This window comes from Mangifera indica, chromosome 4 (genome assembly GCF_011075055.1).
Source record: "Mangifera indica cultivar Alphonso chromosome 4, CATAS_Mindica_2.1, whole genome shotgun sequence".
Taxonomy (NCBI): Eukaryota; Viridiplantae; Streptophyta; class Magnoliopsida; order Sapindales; family Anacardiaceae; genus Mangifera; species Mangifera indica.
In genome coordinates, this window is record NC_058140.1 from 9,107,171 (window position 1) to 9,133,428 (window position 26,258).

Here is a 26,258-nt window from a genome sequence, read left to right on the forward strand (position 1 = left end):
ACAAGCCCTAGTCAACCTTTCCCCAATAGAGTCTCATTTTTAATCATGCCCTGAGTGCAACGTTTGAACACTCATCTCAAGTGTCTCTTATAGGCATCTGTCTCAGATACACATCAAATTGAGCATCCATCTAAAGTACCTCTTATATCCATAATCGAGATGGACACCCGCCTCAGATGTTGCTTTCCTCCTATTAAATAACGAATTATTCTCATTCCACCTCCAAAGACCAAGATGTCTCAACAATCGGCTCATTCATTCTCAATATCAGGATGTCTCATCAATTGACCTTAGATGCAACTCACCCATAGTTATATACAGTTATACCACATTCTCGAACTTGACCCCTTACGATCCCCTTATAAATACCCTCAATGGAGTCTCACTGTCTCACACATCCTTGACGCATCCGATTGGACATCTATCTCAAATGCCTCCTAGGCCTTTGTATTGGATGGGACATCTATCTCAGATACCTTTTACATCCATATTCATCAACTTAGAACACCTGTCTTAGGTGTCGCTCACATCATTATCACATATTGAATTAATTTCTCTTTCCTCTTATTCAAAATCGAGACATCTCATCAATCGGTTTGAGCATTCTCAAGACCAAGTCATCTTATCAACTGACCTCCAATATGACTTATAATGACCTACACTTGTAATTAGGACTATGTTTTTTAGCCCAATCCTTTGCAAACTCTTATAGACACTAAATCCAACCCCTCGCGTATGAATGAAGCAAAAATTACTTTCTCAAGATCTAACACGAGCACGACATGCTTAGCATGAGTGTATTAGGGTTGTAAGAATGTGTTTTAAGTGGTGCAAGTGTACCTTAATTCAAGTGGGTGTGCACACAATATACCAGCCTATGAAAGTGTTATTTAAATGGTGCAGGTGCACCTTGATTCATGCGGGTGCGCACAAAATATAACAGCCTATGATCTTTCTTTCCTTTAATTCATGGCATGCAGTGTTTTTCTTTTCTTTAAAAACGATGGGGACTTCGCCTTCCTTAATAGCGACAGATGTTTGCCCCGTACCAAGCACACAACGGCACATCGGCCCAGAGATTTGGCACATTTGGCGTTCATGGCGCACGTCAAGTGTTCACAGCGTACATCCAGCATGCGCTCTATGTAGTTGCTATGTGTGCTGCTCACAACGGCAGTGCTCCTGCAGGTGCATGTCCGGCGGTCCGGTAAACTCCAGATGTGCTTAGGCTACCAGCCTGGCTCTCAGCAGCGCACAACTACGCAATTCTCATGCGCTTGTGTCCTGCTGTCGACCATCGACTTTCAACGATCTAAAATTCTAAGGGTCCTAACGTCTCTAACCCTCTATTACAAATCCCTATCTATAAGTTCCCATGCTCACACGAATTCCATTAATAACAAATTGCCAAACTCCCTTCCAATACACACACACACACGATATTTCTCTGGTTTTCGTAATCCACACAAACAGCATAAACACATACAATTTCTCACATATAAGGACTAAGCACACACACCACAATATACATAATATGCACTCCCTAGAAATGTACAAAGCACAACATACAAAGATCCTAATTACGAGACTTGGGTGCAAGAAAATTAAGGATTGATGGCCAACCTCTCCTTCAGCGATCATGATGGTCTTCCCGTGGCAAAGGTTTCCATAACAATTTCCTTCCCTGATTAGTGCACAACAGGTTCTCCTCTCTCCCTCTCTCTTTGTATGGATGCTGAGTAAATCCAACAAAATTTGTTAATCTCTTCTTTTTCTTTTTCCAGTGTCGTGGCTTTTGCATATAGGCTGGAGATGGTACCCTTCATGGAAACTCTCCCATATCCACGCTCATCTTTCATGTATGTTTTGGCAATCGTGATCATCATGGGATCATGATTTTAATTCTCAAATCAAATAGGCAATACATGGATAATTTTCCAAATCCAATATTATATATATATATATATATATATATATATATATATATATATATATATATATATATATATATATATATATATATATATATATATATATATATATATATATATATATACACACATATAAATGTAGAAAGATATTTATAAATATATAAATATTCCAATAAATATACGACATAGACAATCCTTGGATATAGAAGCATACACACAATTTAAAACCAAAAAATTTGAATAATAAAAATGTAGTACAGAATAATAGAGAAGTGTCCGAATTGTCCTTTACACTACGTAGGGGCATTGCATCCTGAAATGCACGGTTCAAGGTTACTAGTTTCTCCATGGGGAGTCCATGCCTGGTCAACTAGTTCTGATTTCACCAACAATCAAAAGTTACACGAGAAATTATAGAGCAAACTGCTTCCAGGGAGTTGGGAAAATCTATCCAGCTTTCAATCAAATAATTGTAGCTGATAGCCACTGGCCAATACATGTCTCCATCCCCAAGAAATATTGGAAACAAGATATGCATTGAGAATAGCTAGTTCTTGGCAAACATAAGTTATTTGGAATGGTTCAAGGATTTTGCAAGTAGTCGAAATAACCCATAATTTGCATGCTAGAAATAAATAAAACAAAATATTCAATATAATCTATAATAGGTGTTATCCACTTCAATGAAATAATGGAGGGATCACTGGTCTAAACTTTTCTCATTTCTTTTACACATTGTTCCCAAAAAGGGAGTTAAGCACATATTAGAGTATCTCTCTAATAACTTTGCTGTATAGATTTTATTTTGACCCCAGGTGAACTAAAAATATCAACCTTACAAAGAATCTGGGACCTGCCGATCACTCTAGGCTCTAGCTAGCGCAAAAGATGAGTTAGAGGCATCATCAATTAACCATGAGAAAAAGGATTTACAAGAGGAAAAACTTGACCAACCCAACATCCAGTGTATCCCATTTATGCTCATTAATAAACACATTATCCATCATAACCAAGATATAAGCATACAAGAGCCAAAAAGGATAATATAGTCCTTCATTAACATAAGATTTATATCAAATTATTAATTATTAATAGACATACATAAATCTGAAGCATAACGAAATCGATTGAGGATCTTACCAATAAGTCAATGAAGGTGAGCGAAAGAAAGAGACGACTGTATTCGAAATCCAGTTAGTGATGCTGCTTGCTTTGCTTGAAAGAGTGTTTGAATTTAAATTTCAAACTTCATGTGACATATGGCTATCCAGCTTATGTAGCAGTTTTAGATGTAGTGTATAAGTTTTGAAGATAAGGATTGTTGTTTTGCATGAGGATTAGAAAGATCAACTATATACTTCTTCAGTGACAATCAGATGAGTGGAGGCTACGGGATGTGGTTGGCAACATCATAAGTGGAGAGAGACAATAATATTATTTTAAACATATTTTCTGCTTAATTGATGTTTTATCTTTTCGTATCGAAATATATTACATTTATAAATGTAAAGATCGAAGCTCATATTATATAAAATTAATCGGTTTATGTTAAAATTTAATCTATCATACTTATATACTACTCACTTTACTAACTTTTGTTAGGTATAAGACTTTTTTTTTGTTTAGTCTCTAATACCCTTCATCAAGCGCAACCATTAAAGATTATTAGACTTACTGTTTAGTTGAGTCCGTTTTGGATATATATATTGTCACTTGTATTTAGGAACATTTTAAACTGTTACATCTATCGTCTGACTTATGCTCTGATATCATATCAAAATATATTTGACCTATAAGTGTAGATAATAAAACTCATATTACATAAAATCAATTGACTTATGTTAAAATCTAATTCATCGTACTTATATACCATTCACTTTTATTAAATGTGAGAGTTTTTTCTCCTTTAATCTCCAATATTATTCATAGACAAACAAATATAAGAAGTTTTAATAAACGTTACGTTGGAAAACATTTTCAAACGCTTTCAGAGTTGATTTCAACAACTTTAATTTAATTGCTATTAAATGAGATGAGTTACCTTTAGATATTTGAATGTTTCACATTTTCATTTTAATTGAATTTTAAGTCATGTATGTTTTTAAACACCAACTCTCTCGGAATAAATTTTTTAACTTCTCCTCAGTGGATACTTTACTAAAGAGAGCTTTTACAATTTATATTCCAACATTCATTTTCCTCAAACAATATTTACTTAATCAGTTGATGTCCAATACCCAAACCCCATATTCTATGCCCATAAACTTAATACCTTGAGTCTTTTTAATAACAATAAACTTGAACTTCTTTTTCAAAGCCTAAGGGGCATTTGGTTGAGGATACGTTAAAATATTATTTTAATAATTTATATTTTATTACTGAAATTATTTTATTTAATTGATAGATAATAAAAGATTCTAATATTTTTTTATTATCAATGATAATGTGATAAATAATATAAAAATTACCATCTTTATTTTAAATATTAAAAAATTATCAAAATAATTTTAATTTTGTTATAATTTTATTTTTATTTATTAATTTTTTATAACAAAAATATTTTTTTTTAATTGATATAATAAGTAATATGAAAAATATTTTACAATAATTATACCCAAAGATATTGAAGTAAAATAATATTTTAATAGTTTTTTATTACATCCAATCAAATACAATAATTATTTATACTTATTAATTTATATCAAATATAGCAATAATTTATATCAAATAATTTTGTAAATAATATTTTACTTATAGTAATAAAAGATTATTAGAAACAAACAGACCCTCAAAATATTTTCCCAATTATGCGGATAAACATAGCTAGGCAAGCAATTTTGAGATCTTCTTCTCTTAATTATAAGAGAAAAAAAAAAAAAAACATTTCACGCCCTTAAAACTTTTTAAGGTTTTCTCAAGAGAATATATATGTTTTTTTTTTTGGTTGAAAAAAGCAAATTTAGATGTTTGGGGGAGGAAAGAAGACCATAAAGAAGGAGTGAGTAAAAGTAAAATAATGATTAAGAGAAGACAAGTGAAGGTCCAAACTCAGGCATGGGAACAAGCAGCAAAACAATATAAAAAGCTTGTGAGGGATATATGAAGTCACTGTTTTTAGATGGTTTAAATCAATGAGATGTCATTGTTATGGAGCAAGAGCATTTTCGAATAGGGAAAAATAGGATGGCATAAGTTATTCTTCTATAAATTAATCATGCATCAGTTTGGGGGAAGCAAGAATTGTTTTCTAAGTCGAACGTAAAGACACTCAAAACGGAATCAATAGAATTAGAAACTAAATATAAGATATGAGTTATGAGTTAAAAGTGAGTAATGAAAACCTTTTTCGTTATATTTGAAAAATATTAATAAATTTAACAAAAGTAGTGAAAAAATTGATTTTTTAAATTTAAAAAATAAAAAATTACCGTTCACCAAACTATGAAAAATGTTATATTAATTTGATGTGTATAATAAATGTTTAAATTCTTTAGAAATATGGCATCTCTTGACTTGCTTATGATTTATGTATTTTAATTTGATTTGTCAAATTAATCATGCTGTGGATGGAGGTCAACTTACGACAGTTATGGTCAAAGTCAAAGTAGATGGAGCAAGCCAAAGAGAAATGAAATTGTAAACAACGGTTATCTTATGGTTCAATGAAAGGAGACACTTTTATTATTATTATTATTATTATTATTTTTAAATAAAACGCGGGAGTTTGTGGACCATGCCTCCTCTCCTCTCGCCTCTTACTTCTAGCACATGGTTTCTTTTCTCTCATCCCTTCCTTTCCAACGGCAATTTGTTTTTATATTCTCCACCCGGGGTTTGGCTAAAAATCTTTTTCACCCATTAATAACATAAATAATATTTTTCCACCCAAAATCAAACTTAGTTTTAAAATAACTAAAATCCTTAGTGTAAAATAGTAATTTTATCATTCAAAATTTTAAAAAAAATTAAAAGATGATCCTTTTACATATCCTAACATTTAAATTATAACATTTTAACATTTTGATAAGTTTAAAAACTTGCAATTCACCTTGCAAAAGTTTGAAAACTCTAAACCTGGTTGTTGATTGAAATATCAAAAGTATTCTTCTTGTCGTAATCAATTTCTCATCATCTTTACTGGTTATTGTAATTATCATAGTTTTGTCTCTTTGTCATCGTCATTGATTCTTGTCATCATTTCCACTCGATTTGGCCATCATCATCAACATTTTGCTTGTCTCTTCCTATTGTTATCAACACTTCTACTTGTCATCATTATTTTATCTCATCATTGTCTCTTGTTGCTCCATTCATAATCATCATCGATTCTATTGGACTCTTGTAATACCAATAAGTGTATATTAAGGTTATTTTAGTAATTTCATATCTTTTGGTGATTGGATTGAGTATTATGTACATGTGGGTGATGAACAAAACAGTTGTTCTATATTAGAAATTTTGAAAAAATGACATATGATAATGATTGTCCAAGAGCACAAAAAGCTTGTTCCAATGCTATAGAGGGAGAACTAACATTCCATGGTATTGAACATTTTGTTTCATAAACAAGTAAATGACAGTTGTTTTAAATTTATAAAACATGGTCCAACAAGTTGTTCTATAAGTTTAAAAGAACGTTATAAGTACCTAGAAGACAAAACACGTCAAAGTTAATACATGAAGTGAGGACATGAGTCTTGTGTAAAATTCACAAGAGTTAAAAGCGTAGGCAAACCACATGAGAAATTTAATAAAAGGCTTGAGCATGTATTCATATTACACAAAAACATATCAAGTTTTTTATGCATGAGATAAGTTAGAATATTTTATATGTTTTCTAAGTTCATTAGGGTGTTTGAGCCATGAGGAGTTTATTCCCATAGTCAAGTATGCGGGACTCGATCCCATGAGTTTTATAGTTTTATGAACACTCACGAAAGTATGTTTTATCATTAATTTTAGAATATGTTTTCTAGATAGTTATTACGAGGTGGCACCCATGAGATTCTCCTTATACATGTTTGTAATAGGGCACACCTACAGTAGAGGTGTTATGTAATCCACTTATAAAAACCCATAGTAGAAGTGTTATGATAATCCACTTATATACACTTACAGTAGAGGTGTTAAGACAATTCAATTAGTTTGTGTGATTGTGAAAGCTTATGATACTCATACAGTTAGAATGCCAAATCTTTGTCGTAACCTAATCTAATTGACCTAGTCAATACAATTTTCACAAATATATTTATGAGAATTTTCATTGATTTTAAATATGTTTTATCTCATCGATTGCATCTCATGTCATTGTAGTTATGGTCAACATACATACCCTAGATGACGAGTTCATGAAAAATGATATGTAAAATGATAAATAAAGAAAGGAATGTAAAGAGAAAAAAAATATAAGTGTTTAGCAATGTTTTGCTTATTGAGTTTTTAGTATTCACTTGTTTCCTTATATATTTTGGTAGTAATAGATTATCGGTGGTTGTTAAGTTACTGGTCAGTTAAGGACAATCATAAGCAGATTTACTAATATATTATACTTTATGGTTGTTATATTTTACCCCACACACATGATGTTATTGTTTTGTTTGGTAGTTAGACATATTCTGCATGCTTGTTTATGGATGATTAGTTATCATTATTGTTATGATAGATTTTATGTTAGCAGTAGTGAGTTTATATGAGGTTTTTATATTCCACAATGTTGAGCTATTATCATGTTGAGTAGTCAATAGTTAAACATTAACATCTCTCCTTAGTTGCATGTTCTCCTCTAAGAGTAGTTGTAATACCCTCAGGTATATTCCAGGGGTAATTATGTCTTTTGACCATGTTTTGAGATTTTTCTTATTTTAAATATATATATGTAAGGGTGTGCTTTATATATATATATATATATATATATATATATATATATATATATATATATATATATATATATATATATATATATATATATATATATATATATAAATAAATATATATATATATATATATATGTATATGGCAAAAAGGGCAAAAAGGGAAAAGAAAAAAGGGAAAGAGATAAAGCTTTAGATATAAAGAGAAAGAGAAGACTTTTCCATCATTTTACATCTTCTTCCGTAAGAAACTCCAGCAGCCACCATTTTTCATGATTTTCCTTTGCTTTCTTGAAGAAAAAGGAAGGATTTGAGGGAGTTGGAAGATAAGAAAAGAAAAGAAAAGAAAAGGAAGCACTTGAAAGCTTTGGTAACCAAAGATCTCCTTCCTTCTTCTTTTATCTATGTTTATATGCATGTTATGTGAATATGTTAGAATGTTTTGGTATTGATTTAAAGTGATTTTGGTGATAAAGGAAGCAAAACAAAGAGGAGGAAGCCAACTTTCAAAGATTTGGCTTAAAGCAAGGTAAGGGGTTTCCTCCTTGATATGTGATATGTTTTAGGGTTTTGGTTCCTTAGATCTATATTATATATGTTGATTTTGATGTTGAAGAATGTTGTTTTGCCATTTGGGATGTCTATGTATGTGATTTTGTTCATGGCAGAAAGTTACAGAATATTTACAGTTTTTGCCACTGAGTTCGTCCCATGTTTTGGCTGCCTTATTGAATGAATTATGAGTGCTATTATATCTTGTTGGAAAGCTCTTTGAATCCTCTTTCCAATGATATATAGCTTGTATGAATTAGAGATCATTTGGACTGTTAAAGATTGTATAAACCGAAAGGACTGTTTTACTAAAGAAAAACAGGGGAGGCAGTTTTTGCCACTGACTTTATCTGCTGTTTTGACTGCCTGATTGAATGAATTATGAGTGCTATTATAGGTCGTTGGAAAGATCTTTGAATCCTCTTTTCAACGATATATAGCTTGTATGAATTAGAAACCGTTTGGGATGTTAAATTGTATGAAAAAGAAGGTTGCCCTGTTAAATGACTGTTCTGTGAACAGTGTTTCGCAATTCTGGGCAAGAAAGGAAGAAAGAAAGAAAGAAAGAAAGAAGAAGAAGAAGAGAAAGGAAAGAAAGGAAAGAAAGGAAAGAAAAGAAGGAAAGAAAAAGAAAGAAAAATAAGAAAAAGAATTTGGGACTTAAGATTTAGGGGTTGTCCCAAGAGTAATGTCTGGTGAGTTATGAATAAAATTAAATGGAAGCAAATTTAGTAAAATATAAGACCCGTATGTATGCTATAAACTATGAGAGGGCACTTTACACTACACCGCCTGCAGTAGGGCACGTCCGTAGTAGGACACGTCCGTAGTAGGACATAGACCCCCAGTAGGGTCCGCTCGCAGTAGAGCATGCTCGCAGTAGAGCTTAATTCAGAGTCAGAAATAGTGTAGTGAAAGAAAAAGAGCTTGAGCTTAAAAAAAAAAAGTGTCAAATCCCTATAGTTAGCTTCCAGAAAGTATTAAATAGAAACCAGATGGGACAAAGTATAACCCAAATAGTAAAGAGTGAACTAAATTACCCTCACAATCTCTTATAGAGGTTAGGATGTGGGGTTGAGTCCCAAAAGTGAGTTTGAACAAGAAAAAAAGATAGTTTACTTAATTTTTCCCCTTACTGAGTGTTCTTATCACTCACTCCCTTTTCTTTCCTGACTACAGGTACAGGTGATCGAGGTAGCTGCGAGGCAGGGTCAGGTCAGCGTAGGTAGATCCAGCTAGAGCAAGTTATCTCTGGTTTTTATTACATGCATACAGTAGCATGATCTTATAGACTTTTGACTTTTGAGATTATGGTACAGTTACATATGATTACTCCCTATTTTCAGATACTTTCAGATGAGTCTTCATATGAGTATATACATCTTTTGTTCGCTTCTAGATTTTTAGTTTTCTTGGAATACTTCCTAAACACTTTTAATGATGCGTTTATTTTAAAGTATTTTTAAAAAGAAAAAAAAAATAGACGCTACGAATATTAATTCGTAACATTCCTCCTTCGGTGGGTAGTACTTCTAGGGAGGGATGTTACAGTTGGTATCAGAGCATGATTTTGGAACCCAAAAGATGTTTTCTAAAACAAAATGGAGTAATCAAAGTAACACAGAGATGAAATACCCTTCAGCCACGCTGACCACCCTCGCAGCCGATCACTATAAGTTAAGTTTTCATTTATACCTGCTGAGTTTTATGAAACTAATATGTTCATTTTCAGGACCTATGAGTCAAACACCGGTAGATCCCTCTCAGAGGGGCCAAAATGAAGGAGCAACCCCTCAGGTACCCTAGGGGGCACTCAGTGCACATGATGTGCGAGAGATTTTCAGAGAAATGATGAGAGAGCACAAAGGTGCTCCTACACAGGGAAGTGAGACGGCTCATACACCGCCAATCCAGGGGCATGATATGAGGGAGGTTACTTCAGCATCTACAGCAACCCCAGTGAGGACTCAATTACATCCTATTTTCAACCTCCCTAGTATGCACCAACCTCAAAAATTTGATGGTGCAAGGGACCCAATAGCAGCTGAAGAGTGGTTAGAATCAGTAGAGAGTGCCATGGCCTTGTTTGACATGACTGACCAAGAAAGAGTGAGATATGCCACTTATCTTTTCAAGTCAGGGGCAAGAATATGGTGGAACTTAGTCAGGGAGACGGTCAATGTCTCAGAAATGACATGGACAGAGTTTAGGCGTCGATTCGAGGCAGAGTACAGGGGCGTCGATGTTACTTGTATCAGGGCCCAGGAGTTTATCAGTCTAGTGCAAGGGACAGACTCTGTAAAAGAATATTCCACAAAGTTTAATCAATTGTCCCAGTATGCCCCTGAGATAGCTAGCACAGAAATGGGCCGTATGCAGAAGTTTGTGTACGAGCTGGATCCAAAGATAGCTCAAGACGTTATGACCGGGGCACAGCCACCCAGAACTTATACAGAGGCCCTTGATAGAGCTTTGAGGGCAGAGGTTTTTGTTAGGAGGAGGTTTGGTCAGACTACAGGGCAAAAGGTTACACCTCCTACTACCATGCCAGCTCCCCTGGTGAGTAGTGATTCAGCTTCAGCACAAAGAGACCCTCCGCCAGAGCGAGACAGGAAGGGTAAACGACCTCTCCAGTTCAGAGGCATGAAAAAGAACTGGAAGAGTGGAAAGAAACAAAGAGGACCTGAGATACCAGCTTGCCAGAAATGTGGGAAGCACCATAGAGGAGAGTGTTTGACAGGTCAGGCAGTTTGTTTCAGATGTCGTCAGCCTGGACATATTGCTCGTTTCTGTACAGCTGCCCCAGTGAGAGTAGAGCAACAACAGCCTATAGGAGGGGCCACAGCCAGAGTTTATACGATCACCCAAGGCCCAGCAGAGGCTAACCCATCAGCAGTCACGGGTCAGATTCTCTATCTTGATACTCCTATTTATGTTTTAATTGATTGTGGGGCTACTCATTGTTTTATAGCCAAAGGTTTGCTTGAGAGGTTAAAGTTGCAACCTGTTAGAATAGCCCAGAGGATTATGATTGAATTGCCTGATGGAGGGTCAGTCATTAGTGAGATGATGCTACTAGGACAGAGTATTATGATTCAGGGTTGACAGTTACTGGTGGACCTGATTGTGTTTGAAATGCCAGATTTTGACATGATTTTAGGGATGAACTTTTTGGGGAGATACGGAGCTGAAATTGATTGTAAAAAGAAGAAAGTGAGATTTAACCTAGACTCTGAAGATCAATTCGAGTTCGGTGAGGGTCATATCCGGAGTTTAATGATCAGTATGTTAAAAGCTAGTAAAATGTTGAAAAAATGGTGTATAGGATATTTGGCTCATATAGTGAGCAAGGTTGAGTCAAGCCCAACTATTGAGGAAACACCAGTGGTACGTGAGTTTCCAGATGTGTTTCCAAGTGAGCTACCGGGATTAGCTCCTGAGAGAGAGATTGAGTTTAGCATAGAGTTGGCACCTGGCACAGCACCTATTTCAAGAGCACCCTATCGAATGGCCCCTGCCGAGTTACAAGAATTGAAAAAGCAGCTTCAAGAGTTATTAGAACATGGTTTTATCAGACCGAGCCATTCTCCTTGGGGAGCTCCCATCCTATTTGTGAAAAAGAAAGACGGGTCTATGAGAATGTGCATTGATTACAGAGAGCTAAATAAGGCCACAGTTAAGAACAAGTACCCGTTACCCAGGATTGATGATTTATTTGATCAGTTGAAGGGATCTGTGGTCTTCTCCAAGATAGATTTGAGATCTGGTTATCACCAAGTGAGAGTGACAGAGAAGGATATACCCAAGACAACTTTCCGAACGAGGTATGGCCACTTTGAGTTTGTAGTGATGCCATTCGGATTGACAAATGCCCCTGCAGTATTTATGGATTTGATGAATAGGGTATTTCATGACTGCCTGGATAAATTTATTGTGGTATTCATTGATGATATCTTAGTATATTCTTGCAGTCGAGAGGAGCATGAACAACACTTGAGGTTTACCCTCCAGAGATTGAGAGAAAAACAACTGTATGCCAAATTCTCGAAATGTGAATTTTGGCTAGATAGAGTTACCTTTTTGGGGCATGTGATTTCAGCAGAGGGTATATCAGTGGATCCCAGTAAGATTGAGGCAATAGTTGAATGGCAGAGACCAAAGACAGTCAAAGAGGTTCGTAGTTTCCTGGGTTTGGCAGGGTATTATCGAAGGTTTGTGGAAGGATTTGCCAAATTAGCTAGACCTCTTACAACCCTCACGAAGAAAGCAATGCCATTTCAGTGGTCAGATGCCTGTGAGACAAGCTTCCAAGAATTGAAAAGAAGATTGACTACTGCTCCTGTGTTAGCACTTCCAGAGGAGGGAGTTGAGTATGATTTATACACGGATGCCTCACACGGTGGCTTAGGAGCAGTGTTGATGCAGCGAGGCAAGGTGATAGCATATGTCTCAAGACAATTGAAAGAATTTGAAACTCGATACCCCACTCATGATTTGGAGTTAGCAGCGGTGGTTTTTGCTTTAAAAATCTGGAGACACTATTTGTATGGGGTAAAATGTAATATTTATACTGACCATAAGAGTCTCAGATATTTCTTCACTCAGAAGGAGTTAAATATGAGACAGAGGCGATGGCTCGAGTTAGTAAAAGACTATGACTGTGATATTAAGTACCATCCAGGCAAGGCTAATGTAGTTGCAGATGCCCTCAGTAGAAATGTAATGATATCACAATTGACGGTCCAGAGAGAAATTCAGAGAGAGATGGACCGAGAGCAGATTGAGCTTGTGATTGGGGCCCTCGCCAAGTTAGAGATTCAACCCACTCTCCTAGATGAGATTCGAGAGGCTCAGACACAAGATGAATGGTGTCAACAGAAACTTCAAAAGGTTCAAGAGGGTCTTGAGACAGATTTTCAAGTATCGAATAAAATTCTCAAATTCAGAGATCGAGTATATATTCCCCAGATAACTGATTTGAGACAGAAAATTCTTACAGAGGCTCATAGTTCTCTTTACACTGCCCACCCTGGGGGTGTAAAGATGTATCAAGATTTAAAAAGACATTTTTGGTGGTCAGGCATGAAAAAGGATATAGGTGAGTTTGTTACTAGATGTCTCACCTGTCAGCAAATTAAGGCCGAACACCAGAGACCTGCAGGGTTACTTCAGCCTCTACCTATTCCAGAATGGAAATGGGAGCATATCTCCATGGACTTCATTAGTGGACTCCCTAGAGCTCAGAATGGATGTAATGCTATTTGGGTGATTGTTGATAGATTAACCAAGTCAGCTCATTTCCTGTCCATCAAAGATACTACTACCACAGATCAGTTGGGGAGATTATATGTTAGGGAGATTATTAGATTACATGGTGTACCCAGGACCATAGTATCTGATCGTGATACAAGATTTGTATCAGCTTTCTGGAAGAGTCTCCAAAGATCCTTGGGTACTAATTTGGCATTTAGTACAGCCTATCATCCTCAGACAGATGGTCAGACGGAGAGGGTTAATCAGATTTTGGAAGACATGTTGAGAGCTTGTTGCCTAGATCATAAAGCCACGTGGGTAGAAATGTTGCCCTTGGTGGAGTTTGCTTACAATAATAGCTACCAGACAACTATTCAGATGGCACCTTATGAGGCATTATATGGTAGGAGGTGTCGTTCTCCTCTTCACTGGGATGAGATAGGAGAGAGAGATGTGTTATCCCGATCCCTTGGGCCCGAATTGACCCAGAAAATGATTGATGATGTCCAACTGATCAGGCAGAGAATAAAACAGGCTCAAGATCGACAGAAAAGCTATGCAGATCATCGACGCCGAGACTTGGAATTCAATGTAGGTGAATTTGTATTTGTAAAGGTTGTTCCATTCAAGCATTTGATGAGATTTGGAAAGAAGGGAAAGCTAGCTCCCAGATTTATTGGTCCATATGAGATACTTGATAGAGTTGGTAAAGTGGCTTACAGATTAGCCTTACCAGCGAGTATGGACCGGATTCATGATGTATTTCATGTCTCATCGTTAAGAAAATGTCTTGGTGATCATTCCCAGGTTGTGAATACAAAAGATATTAAGTTATCAGAAGACCTTAGTTATGAAGAAAAACCGATTCAGATACTTGACAGAAGAATTAAACAACTAGGGAACTGACAGATTCCTTTAGTAAAAGTCTTATGGACAAACCAGAAGACAGAGGAGGCTACCTGGGAAATGGAGCAAACCATGAAGGAGAAGTATCCAGAGTTGTTTTTGTGAATTCCGAGGACGGAATTTTTGTGAGGAGGGAAGAGTTGTAATACCCTCAGGTATATTCCAGGGGTAATTATGTCTTTTGACCATGTTTTGAGATTTTTCTTATTTTAAATATATATATGTAGGGGTGTGTTTTATATATATATATATATATATATATATATATATATATATATAAATGCAAAAAAGGGCAAAAAGGGAAAAGAGAAAAAGAGAAAGAGATAAAGCTTTTGATATAAAGAGAAAGAGAAGACTTTTCCATCATTTTACATCTTCTCCCGTAAGAAACTCCAGCAGCCACCATTTTTCATGATTTTCCTTTGCTTTCTTGAAGAAAAAGGAAGGATTTGAGGGAGTTGGAAGATAAGAAAAGAAAAGAAAAGAAAAGGAAGCACTTGGAAGCTTTGGTAACCAAAGATCTCCTTCCTTCTTCTTTTATCTATGTTTATATGCATGTTATGTGAATATGTTAGAATGTTTTGGTATTGATTTAAAGTGATTTTGGTGATAAAGGAAGCAAAACAAAGAGGAGGAAGCCAACTTTCAAAGATTTGGCTTAAAGCAAGGTAAGGGGTTTCCTCCTTGATATGTGATATGTTTTAGGGTTTTGGTTCCTTAGATCTATATTATATATGTTGATTTTGATGTTGAAGAATGTTGTTTTGCCATTTGGGATGTCTATGTATGTGATTTTGTTCATGGCAGAAAGTTACAGAATATTTACAGTTTTTGCCACTGAGTTCGTCCCATGTTTTGGCTGCCTTATTGAATGAATTATGAGTGCTATTATATCTTGTTGGAAAGCTCTTTGAATCCTCTTTCCAATGATATATAGCTTGTATGAATTAGAGATCATTTGGACTGTTAAAGATTGTATAAACCGAAAGGACTGTTTTACTAAAGAAAAACAGGGGAGGCAGTTTTTGCCACTGACTTTATCTGCTGTTTTGACTGCCTGATTGAATGAATTATGAGTGCTATTATAGGTCGTTGGAAAGATCTTTGAATCCTCTTTCCAATGATATATAGCTTGTATGAATTAGAGATCATTTGGACTGTTAAAGATTGTATAAACCGAAAGGACTGTTTTACTAAAGAAAAACAGGGGAGGCAGTTTTTGCCACTGACTTTATCTGCTGTTTTGACTGCCTGATTGAATGAATTATGAGTGCTATTATAGGTCGTTGGAAAGATCTTTGAATCCTCTTTTCAACGATATATAGCTTGTATGAATTAGAAACCGTTTGGGATGTTAAATTGTATGAAAAAGAAGGTTGCCCTGTTAAATGACTGTTTTGTGAACAGTGTTTCGCAATTCTGGGCAAGAAAGGAAGAAAGAAAGAAAGAAAGAAAGAAAAGGAAGAAGAAAGGAAAGAAAGGAAAGGAAAGGAAAGAAAAGAAGGAAAGAAAAAGAAAGAAAAATAAGAAAAAGAATTTGGGACTTAAGATTTAGGGGTCGTCCCAAAAGTAATGTCTGGTGAGTTATGAATAAAATTAAATGGAAGCAAATTTAGTAAAATATAAGACCCGTATGTATGCTATAAACTATGAGGGGGCACTTTACACTACACCGCCCGCAGTAGGGCACGTCCGCAGTAGGACACGTCCGTAGTAGGACATAGACCCCCAGTAGGGTCCGCTCGCAGTAGAGCATGCTCGCAGTAGAGCTTAATTCAGAGTCAGAAATAGTGTAGTGAAAGAAAAAGAGCTTGAGCTTAAAAAAAAAAGTGCCAAATCCCTATAGTTAGCTTCCAGAAAGTATTAAATAGAAACCAGATGGGACAAAGTATAACCCAAATAGTAAAGAGTGAACTAAATTACCCTCTCAATCTCTTATAGAGGTTAGGATGTGGGGTTGAGTCCCAAAAGTGAGTTTGAACAGGAAAAAAGGATAGTTTACTTAATTTTTCCCCTTACTGAGTGTTCTTATCACTCACTCCCTTTTCTTTCCTGACTGCAGGTACAGGTGATCGAGGTAGCTGCGAGGCAGGGTCAGGTCAGCATAGGTAGATCCAGCTGGAGCAGGTTATCTCTGGTTTTTATTACATGCATACAGTAGCATGATCTTATGGACTTTTGACTTTTGAGATTATGGTACAGTTACATATGATTACTCCCTATTTTCAGATACTTTCAGATGAGTCTTCATATGAGTATATACATCTTTTGTTCGCTTCTAGATTTTTAGTTTTCTTGGAATACTTCCTAAACACTTTTAATGATGCGTTTATTTTAAAGTATTTTTAAAAAGAAAAAAAAAATAGACGCTACGAATATTAATTCGTAACATTCCTCCTTCGGTGGGTAGTACTTCTAGGGAGGGATGTTACAGTTGTCTTTTAGATAAGAATATTATATTAGTTGGTATCAGAGCATAATTTAGGAATATAAAAGTTATCTATGTGCAAAGTATGTTGTGTTGTGTAGTAAGTTAAGTAAATCTCTAATGCAATGTTGGCCGCTCTTGTAAGTCAACCATTGTAAGTACTTTCTTAGCTATAAGTTGAGTTTCGTGAGTTGATATGTGTTGGTTTTATAGGTTCAATGAGGTGTTGAAAGAGAATTAACAAAGACACCCAATAGATTAACCCATTGAAGGTTGACTATTTAGAGAATTCTACCCCAACATCGTAGGGATTCAATGCCAGCGAGATTTGAAACATAGTTTAGTGTTCAAACATTCATCATACTCCTTCATTAAGAGTCGTAATCCTAATTTAACTTCAACAGCTAGTTTAAATTTCATAGTATGGCTGTACTTCATTTCCAAAGAGTTATATCCTTGCGTATAAAGTTACAATAAAACTATATAAACCCATTTTAGATACACAAATATGTATACATTTATATGTATCATAATGTAAATAGATTATTTTGAATTAAGAATAAAATAACATCCAATCATGTGATAACACATAAAAGTGTGTACGTATTTATATACTCAAAATAGATATACCTAGTATTACTCATCAAGTTATTCCTCTTCATATAATATAAATATGATTGTTTAGTATTAAGTGTATAAAATTTTATTATCTCCCTGAGAAAACTTTCCATACTTCATCCTTTGCATGTAGCTATGCATTATTTAATCACATATATATATTATTATAATGACATTATTCTTTTGAAAAAAGCACATTAGGTGACATGTTACTGATATAAACAATATTTTATAGAAAATAGAAATAAAATAAATTAAAAAATAAAAATAGAGATAATAAAAAAATTAAAGTAAAATTACTTTTACACTCTTTTACAATTTAAGTTAACAAAAAAAAAAAAAAGATAAAAGTTTTATACGGAAAACATTATTCTGAAAATGAAAATACTTCTATTAAAGTTTGATTATGTATATAGATAAGATAACATCATTATGAAAATATATATTTACATTATAGTGTGCTGTCTTGCTAATTTTTTATAAATAGTTTATATGGAATATATTATTCTGAATGAAAGCTTCCTTTAAGGGGGTGTTTGGTTTGGGTAATATTTTATTATCAAAATAGAAAAATTACCTTAAAAATAAATTACTGAAAAGATTACTGTGTATAAATAATTACTATGTTTGATAAAATTTGGTAAAAATGGATGATATAAATAATTAATATGTTTGTTTAACAGTAATAAAAGAATACCAGTAAATTATTTTATTTAAATGTTCTTGAATATAATTATTTTTAAATATTTTTATATTATTTGTTATATTAATTAAAAATAAATTTATTTTTATCTTAAAAATTTAATAAATAATAATATAATTATAATAAAATTAAGATTATCTTGGTAATTTTTTAATACTTAAGGTAAATATGGTAATCAGATAACCACTTATATTATTTATCACGTCAGCATTGGTAATAGAAGATTATCGTAATATTTTATTATTGACAAACCAAAAAAGGTAATGTAAGTAATAAAAGATAGATTACCAATGTACTCTTTAAAACACTATAACCAAACGACCCCTAAAGTGTTGTTATTTATACTATGTGTCATCAAATCGTGTCAATTTAACCTGATTTAAATTATTATTATATCAAAATTTTTTTAATCTTATTCTACTATATTTATATTTGTTTAAAAATTTGGATTGGTTTCATGTCAAATTAAATACAATCTAATTTAGTTTTGAATCATATCAAATTGATAAAAAATATTGAGAGAAAGAGAAAATATCGAGAGAGAGATCATCGATAATGACACCAAAAATTAAAGAGTAAATCTTTGGGGGAAAAATATTGTTTTTTTAAATTTGAATTAGAAAAAAATTATTATTGTTTAAAGTTTTATGAGAAAAGAGAGAAAAAATTTTAGTTTATTTTTAATATTATAATTTTATTTTTTAAATTAATAGATTAAATATTTCCTAAGTGATTAAAAAAAAAAATTTCAAAAAAAAAAAGTAACAACAATGTTTTGGTGGGAATAAGCCCTTTGGCCCTTTTTGTTTTAAACAACCGTCGATCACCGGATCTTGTAGATCGTTCATCAGGGTTTGGCATGACATAGCTGCTCAAGTCATGAATGACTCAATATCATTTCATGCCTAAGGTCTCGAGAAAAATCATTTGACCCAGTAAAATCTGAAAAAAGTCATTATAGTCCTTATCTAGTTATTATAGTTCGAACAATGAAATAGTATTAAGTTATGTTGTCAATTTACCCTTTTTAAAAACAATAAATGAAATTTAGAAAAACAAATTTGATTTATAAAATTATGAAGTAAAATATAATAAAGTGATAATATTAGAAAATAAAATTTGATTTAAGAACTTGTTTATTTTTGTTTTAAATAAAGGTTTTTGAATTTTAAGTAATTAATTTTAATTGCAAAAAAATTTTGAATTATTTATAAATTCTATTAAATTATATTATATTTTCATTGTTATTGTAGTTTTATTATATCAACTTCTAAAGTCCTAAGTCTTTTGTGTGTGTATATATATATATATATATATATGTGTGTGTGTGTGTGTTTTTTTGGGGGGGGGGGGATAAAGATTATAAATATACTTTTTTGATTAAGTCAGACTGTTATCTTAGGATATTAAACTAAGTAAATTAAAAATTTGATTTTAAAATATTATTAAAAGGTATTTAAACTCATATTATTTTATGTATAAAATCTTCTCATTTTGTCATCTGGGCTGCCCTGGGGGGCTGGTAGAGAATTTTTCGCATTTTGTTGTGACCAAAGTGTACTCTATTCAATCCGTACGGATGAACATGTGATTGCGTCGATTCGCCGTTACTTCGCATCTGCTTCCTTCTTTCTTCCAATTTGCCTCCTCTCATTTTTCATAAACTAGTATAAAAACGACGCCCACCCATCTTCATTTTGCTTCATCTCCGACAATTCACAAGCATAACACCATTCAACATTTCGCTACAATGGCTTCCATGAATCCTTCTTCAGCTCTCTCCCGTCCTTTGTAAGTCCCCTTTCGCGCTCTTTTCATTATTTTACAATTTCCCCCTTAATCTTCTTTGACTTTAAGCTCTCTTTGGTTGGTTGTAGTCAATGGGTTCTCTTTGCTATATTTTGTCGTTTGGATCGCAATTTTAATGTTGAAATCGGGAAACTGGTTTTTGAGATTTAATTAGATCAAACTTTCTTAGACAAGATTTTTTCCATTTTATTTATCAATGAATTGCCCTTTTTGTTTGATTTGTTTATAAAACTAGTCAAATATAGTTTTAAGTCACGATTGTGTTTCAAGTTTCTCTTACAAAAGTTGGTAACTGCGAGAGGCAAAAGTTGGTCTCTTCTGGTTTTGTTTATTCCTTTCTGCTTTTTCTTAACAACCCTTTGGAGTGAATAAATGTGTATAGGTGGAAAGATTGATCGGCTCTTTCTTGCTTTAAATTAAGTTGTGTCGAATGCAAAATTTGCCGCTCAAGTATGGCTTCGCAATTGTTTTTTGTGAGAAACTTTGTGTTAATTGGATATATGAGTTCCTGGTTCAGTTTCTGACATCATTTTGACTTACAGAATTAAACTTTCCACTTCAAAAAGGTCAATAATATGTTGATGGACCGCTTAGTTATGCATAAACGATCTTATTCTCGTAAATCTTACTTGCCAACCTCTCTTAATCTTCAAAAATTTGCAGAATGTTCTTAACTTACTGTATTCTTAGTCCAACTATCCGTATTGCCTTGGGCTTGATAGCTTAAAAACATTTACTCATAGCTTGCCCAGCATAGGTGTTGAAAATTTGTTTCTTCTTGTGAAAAGACTTCGGAGATATTTTGTTAATGTGTAGTGTGAAAAATTCTTCTGAATTAGCATGCAGATTTTTGTACTGGGTGCATTCTCTTTTCGAGTGTATGAAGATCTTATTGACTTTTACTTCTTTGCAGGGCATGCAAAAACTTCAAACTTTTCAATGCAACTCCCTTGATACAGCTAGCTGGTAAATCATCCATTAGTATCAAGGGTATTGGCAAGAGTAGAGCTATGCTGGTATCAGGAAAAGGTGGCCTCTTCTCTTATCCCATTGGCCATGACCTTGCAACCAATAGTGCTTTAGTTGATGATCAATCAGTTGGGATTGAGGTACAGCCTGATGTGATAGCATTGGAAGCCCTTGCTGCAGATACTGCCCCCACAACTATTGGGTTTCCTATTGATACTGATGAATTTGATTTGGATTCTCCCACAGAAGGTTTTTCTTCTATACCTGAGGCCATTGAAGACATTCGCCAAGGAAAGGTCTGTTGTTTGAGTTTAAAATAGTGAATGTGAATCTAAAGATATTTAGGTTTTTTTTTTTCTTTTACCATCACACTTTTATATTCATTTTTCCTTTACTAATTTGAATTAGCATTACAGCTTGTTGTGGTTGTTGATGATGAAGATAGAGAAAATGAAGGAGATCTAATAATGGCAGCTCAATTGGCAACACCTGAAGCTATGGCATTTATTGTAAAACATGGAACTGGAATAGTTTGTGTCAGCATGAAAGGAGAAGATTTGGAGAGGTTAAACCTTCCTCTGATGGTATCACAAAAAGAAAATGAGGAGAAGCTTTGTACTGCATTTACTGTCACTGTGGTATGTTTACTTTCACTTCAGGTTTATTCATTTGGAATAAATAATTATTATACTATTTGAGGACTTGCCATTTTTTATGCTACTGCCTTTATGATTAAGTTTTAGGAAAATCAGGCCTCTTTCTAGTTGGCTCTTGTTTTAGTTACTTGATCTAGATATTTCTTAGTCTTTTCTTATGATTCTGATGTTGTCTACCTGTACATAAATTTTGAAGGATGCAAAACATGGAACAACCACAGGGGTGTCAGCTCATGATAGGGCAACAACTGTATTAGCTCTTGCTTCTGGGGACTCAAAACCTGAGGATTTCAACAGGCCAGGCCATATTTTTCCTCTGAAATACAGGGAGGGAGGTGTTTTAAAAAGAGCTGGACATACAGAAGCTTCTGTTGATCTCACCATGCTAGCTGGATTAGACCCTGTCGGAGTTCTGTGTGAGGTTGTGGATGATGATGGTTCTATGGCTAGATTACCAAAGCTTCGTGAATTTGCAAGGCAGGAAAACTTGAAAATTATATCGATTGCTGATTTAGTAAGGTAACTTGGAGGGCTTTGTATTTTTTTATCTTACAAGACTCTGTGGGGTTGGTTGGATGTGTGTGTGTGTGTGTGTGTGTGTTTTATATATATCTAATCTAAATATATAGTGAAAGAGATCCTATGGGGTTGGTTATTGTGCTAATTGGGTTTGTTTTCTTATAATAATTTTTTTAGTTAGTAGTGCATTAAATTGAATCTAATTGCCACAAAATGTTGCATCTGTTTGTAAAAGTGAATGCAAAAATGCTCATTTTTTTCCTCTACTAGCTGTGTAAAATCTATGAAATATTTTACATTTCAACGTTAAGTTTTGAACTATAAATATGAATTAGACGCTCAACTCCCTTAGGGTTGGTTTAATGGATCCAGATTGCTTAAATATGCATTGGTTACTTATAAAATTCTGAGCTAACTAGTGTCTTTTGTCCAATATAAGTTATCGGTATGGATGTTGTAGCTGATGGTCCAATCAGAGGGATTAATGGCGGTCTTGACCACCTGAATGTGTTTGTTTCTGGGCACCAATTAACTTTAGCTCTTTATTTTTACTGTGGTTGTCAATAACAATTTGTTACCTTCCATTTGATGTGGTCCTGTACAAGATGAAACCCAATTTAAGTTTTTAAGTCCTTTTGTATTTATTTGTTAATTTGTAAAGTCTCCTACATTTCTTTTTCTTTTTTTTATTTGAATTTGTTATGTTCTACTGACTGTTCCAATATGGTTAATGGTTGGCAGGTATAGGAGGAAGAGAGATAAATTAGTAGACCGTTCTTCAGCTGCAAGGATACCTACAATGTGGGGGCCATTTACAGCTTACTGTTATAGATCAATCTTAGATGGAATTGAGCATATTGCAATGGTGAAGGTGAGGAATATTTAGTTTTATACTCAACTACAAGTTACCAAGATTAATGTAGCTATGTTCCTGTAGGGTAGGCTGTTAAGTACAGCTTAAAAATCAGTGGGGAGTCAGTGTCACGATCCCATTTTTGCCTGATCTTAAACTGGGGACTTGTAGTTTTGTTTGCATTCTGCTTTAAAAGACTGAGATTGCAAATATATTTCGTGAAACGTGTTTTAGAAAGTTGACTTAGTTGAATGAATATGATATTCCATTTCACCTCCAACACATTCTCTTTCCCTTATTAAAACTTATGCAAAGGATAAAATTCATACATCTTTAGACATATACGCACAATTGAAAATTCATTTTATATTATTGATATTATTAGTCCTTCATTCTACTATTTTCTTATGCCTAAAATCTTGGGTACAAGATGAACAATATGATAGCTAGTTTGTATTTTCATTTATGTGGAGGTCTGTCTGGGGTTTAAAAGTCAAATTGATAGAATAATAACTCATCACCACTATTGAATACTATGTTTTTATCCGAACTTAGATTTGTTGTTTAATACTTTCTCTTATGAGTAACTGAAGCATGTGATTTCAACAGGGTGATATTGGGGATGGTCAAGATATTCTTGTAAGGGTACATTCTGAATGCCTTACTGGAGATATATTTGGGTCAGCCAGATGTGATTGTGGTAATCAACTTGCACTTGCAATGCAGCAGATTGAGGCTGCTGGTCGGGGTGTCTTAGTTTACCTCCGTGGGCATGAGGGAAGGGGCATTGGCTTAGGTCATAAGCTTCGTGCTTATAACTTACAGGATGATGGGCGTGATACAGTAGAAGCAAATGAAGAACTGGGGTTGCCTGTTGATTCACGAGAATACGGCATTGGTGCACAGGTAATTCTAACTTGTATTATTGTATTGATTTGTTTGAAAGTTGTAGTAAGACGGAAACTATCATTATGCTTTACCAAGCGTTCCATATCTCTTTCTCTCTCTTTTCTTTTCTTTTTTTTTTTCTGGGCTGCTGCTTTCTTTCGGGCAACCTCCAAATGTTCTAAAATTTACATCAGGTTGTGGGGATGAAGCTTTTCTCTGCATGGTTTTATAACACCTTTATAATATTTTAATTTTAACGCTGTAATACAACAGCTGAGCCTGCCATAATGCATTAGAGCAATGAAAACTCAATATATCTTATAAAACTGATGGGATGTTGACTATTTATGCCTATGTTTGCAGATACTAAGGGATCTGGGTGTTCGAACAATGAAGCTGATGACGAACAACCCTGCAAAGTACATTGGACTCAAGGGTTATGGGTTAGCTATTGTGGGAAGGGTTCCCCTGATAACTCCCATCACATCAGAGAATAAGAGATATCTGGAGACTAAACGAGCTAAAATGGGGCATGTGTATGGATTACAATTGAATGGCCCCTTAAACAGTCTCATTAGCAGTGGTGGTAATGATAAACCAAGCTGTGCTTCATCATCTGATACTGTGTCCAACTCATAGGCCAGTCTTATTGTTTCCAACCCAATAGTTGGATTGTGAAACGAGGATGAACTCTGACACGAAAGAAGGCAGAATAGCATTTTAAACTGATTAAAGTTGCAAAGATTCGTTCATCTCTGTTATTTTTTAGTCCAGATTCAATATTGTATTGATAATACTGTAATAGTGTTGTTGAGATTACTGAAGAAGAGCGATTCATTCATTTTCTCTATTAATGTAGACTGGATACAAGAAATCAAATTTGTTGAATTTGGGTTATCCCTGATGGGGGCATATTTCGTCACTTAAAGTGCAGTTGTGTGTGTATAATTTGCCACTATTCTATTTCCCTTTGAAACCTCATAATTCTGTCTGATGGGTCATGTAAAGTTGAAGAAGTTGTGTCCGTGACATGTAATTTTTAACAGGAAGTTACATGCATTATTATATATGATTTTGTTGGTCACATCACATTTGTTCATTGTATGCTGGAGCAGCTGTGCGTTATCAGGATTCTTTCACGGGAGATGAGTTTAAAACGTCAATGAATATGATAAAATTATCAATCCCCCCTAACATTATATATTACCACTGTTCATATATAATATTTTGTTAAAATCTCTAATTATGGTTTTATGTATTTCACTGATATAATTTATTCTTCTGCTTCATTTAATAAGAAATATTATGAAAACTATCAAGTGACTAATTATAGTGAAGACTATTCTGATCCGAACTTAGAGTCTTCGGCCTCTTCAGTGACCTTTTTATTTTAGTCATTTATGTTAAATTGTTTTGAGACCATCATTCATAATTATGCTTTTGTAAACTATTGATTTCACATTTTATTTAATAAATTTATTGAGGTATTTCATGAAATTAACTTGTTATGTATTTATATGAGAATAATTTCTATATACATGACACGTTATTCCAATAAATTACTCTTGGAAGTATGATTTGGATATATATATATTAGATTTGGGTATTAACTATTTTTATAGTTTAATATATTAAATTTAATAAATTATATATCAAGTTGTCTTGAATGGAGTGTATGCATATATAATACTGTTAAAAACTGTGAAAAAGAATGTATATGCATATGTCATATTAAAATTATTTAATTATATTATAATATATTATTATTTATATATATAATATTTTTATTAAAATATTATTAAATAATTTTGATTTTATTATAATTTTATTCTCATTTATTAATATTTTAAATAAAAATATTCTTATTTTTAATTGATATACAAGTAATATAAATAATATTATAAAATAATTATATTTAAGAATGTTAAATAAAATAATATTTTATTATATTTTTATTATATTCAAACAAATAAAATAATTATTAATTTTTATCAAACATACAAATAATTTATACCAACCAATCACATAAGTAATCTATTTTTACTAATAAAAGATTACAAACCAAATGCTTCCCCATCTAACTAGATGTTAAAAGAGAATTAAACTCACTTTAATAGATTGATTAGTAACAGCAACACGTCACAATACTAAAAAAAACTTCATATTTAATTCACAGGGAGCTTTGATGTATGTATTAATGATGTTTAAATTTGAGCGTTTTGATTTGACTTCGCTCCTCTAAATTAATTTTACACCTACACCTACACCTACACCTACACCACACACTCTCACAGTTTCCGTTA

At 33.6% G+C, this 26,258-nt stretch overlaps 1 protein-coding gene across 1 annotated transcript; it reads left to right on the forward strand.

Moving 5' to 3' along the window:
* Positions 1 to 19,849: 19,849 nt before the first annotated feature.
* On the forward strand, positions 19,850 to 24,877 carry LOC123214426 (bifunctional riboflavin biosynthesis protein RIBA 1, chloroplastic-like). Its single transcript, XM_044634181.1, has 7 exons — positions 19,850 to 20,052; positions 20,984 to 21,335; positions 21,456 to 21,677; positions 21,892 to 22,214; positions 22,956 to 23,085; positions 23,677 to 23,973; positions 24,319 to 24,877. Exons 1-7 carry the CDS (start codon positions 20,012 to 20,014, stop codon positions 24,592 to 24,594), a joined length of 1,641 nt encoding a protein of 546 aa, XP_044490116.1. The 5' UTR covers positions 19,850 to 20,011; the 3' UTR covers positions 24,595 to 24,877.
* The last annotated feature ends 1,381 nt before the right edge of the window (positions 24,878 to 26,258 follow it).

Coding starts and splice junctions, on each gene's coding strand:
- LOC123214426 (XM_044634181.1), top strand. CDS start 20,012: ATGGCTTCCATGAATCCTTCTTCAGCTCTCTCCCGTCCTTT. Junction 22,215..22,955: donor TCGATTGCTGATTTAGTAAG/GTAACTTGGAGG, acceptor AATGGTTGGCAG/GTATAGGAGGAAGAGAGATA. Junction 23,974..24,318: donor AATACGGCATTGGTGCACAG/GTAATTCTAACT, acceptor CTATGTTTGCAG/ATACTAAGGGATCTGGGTGT.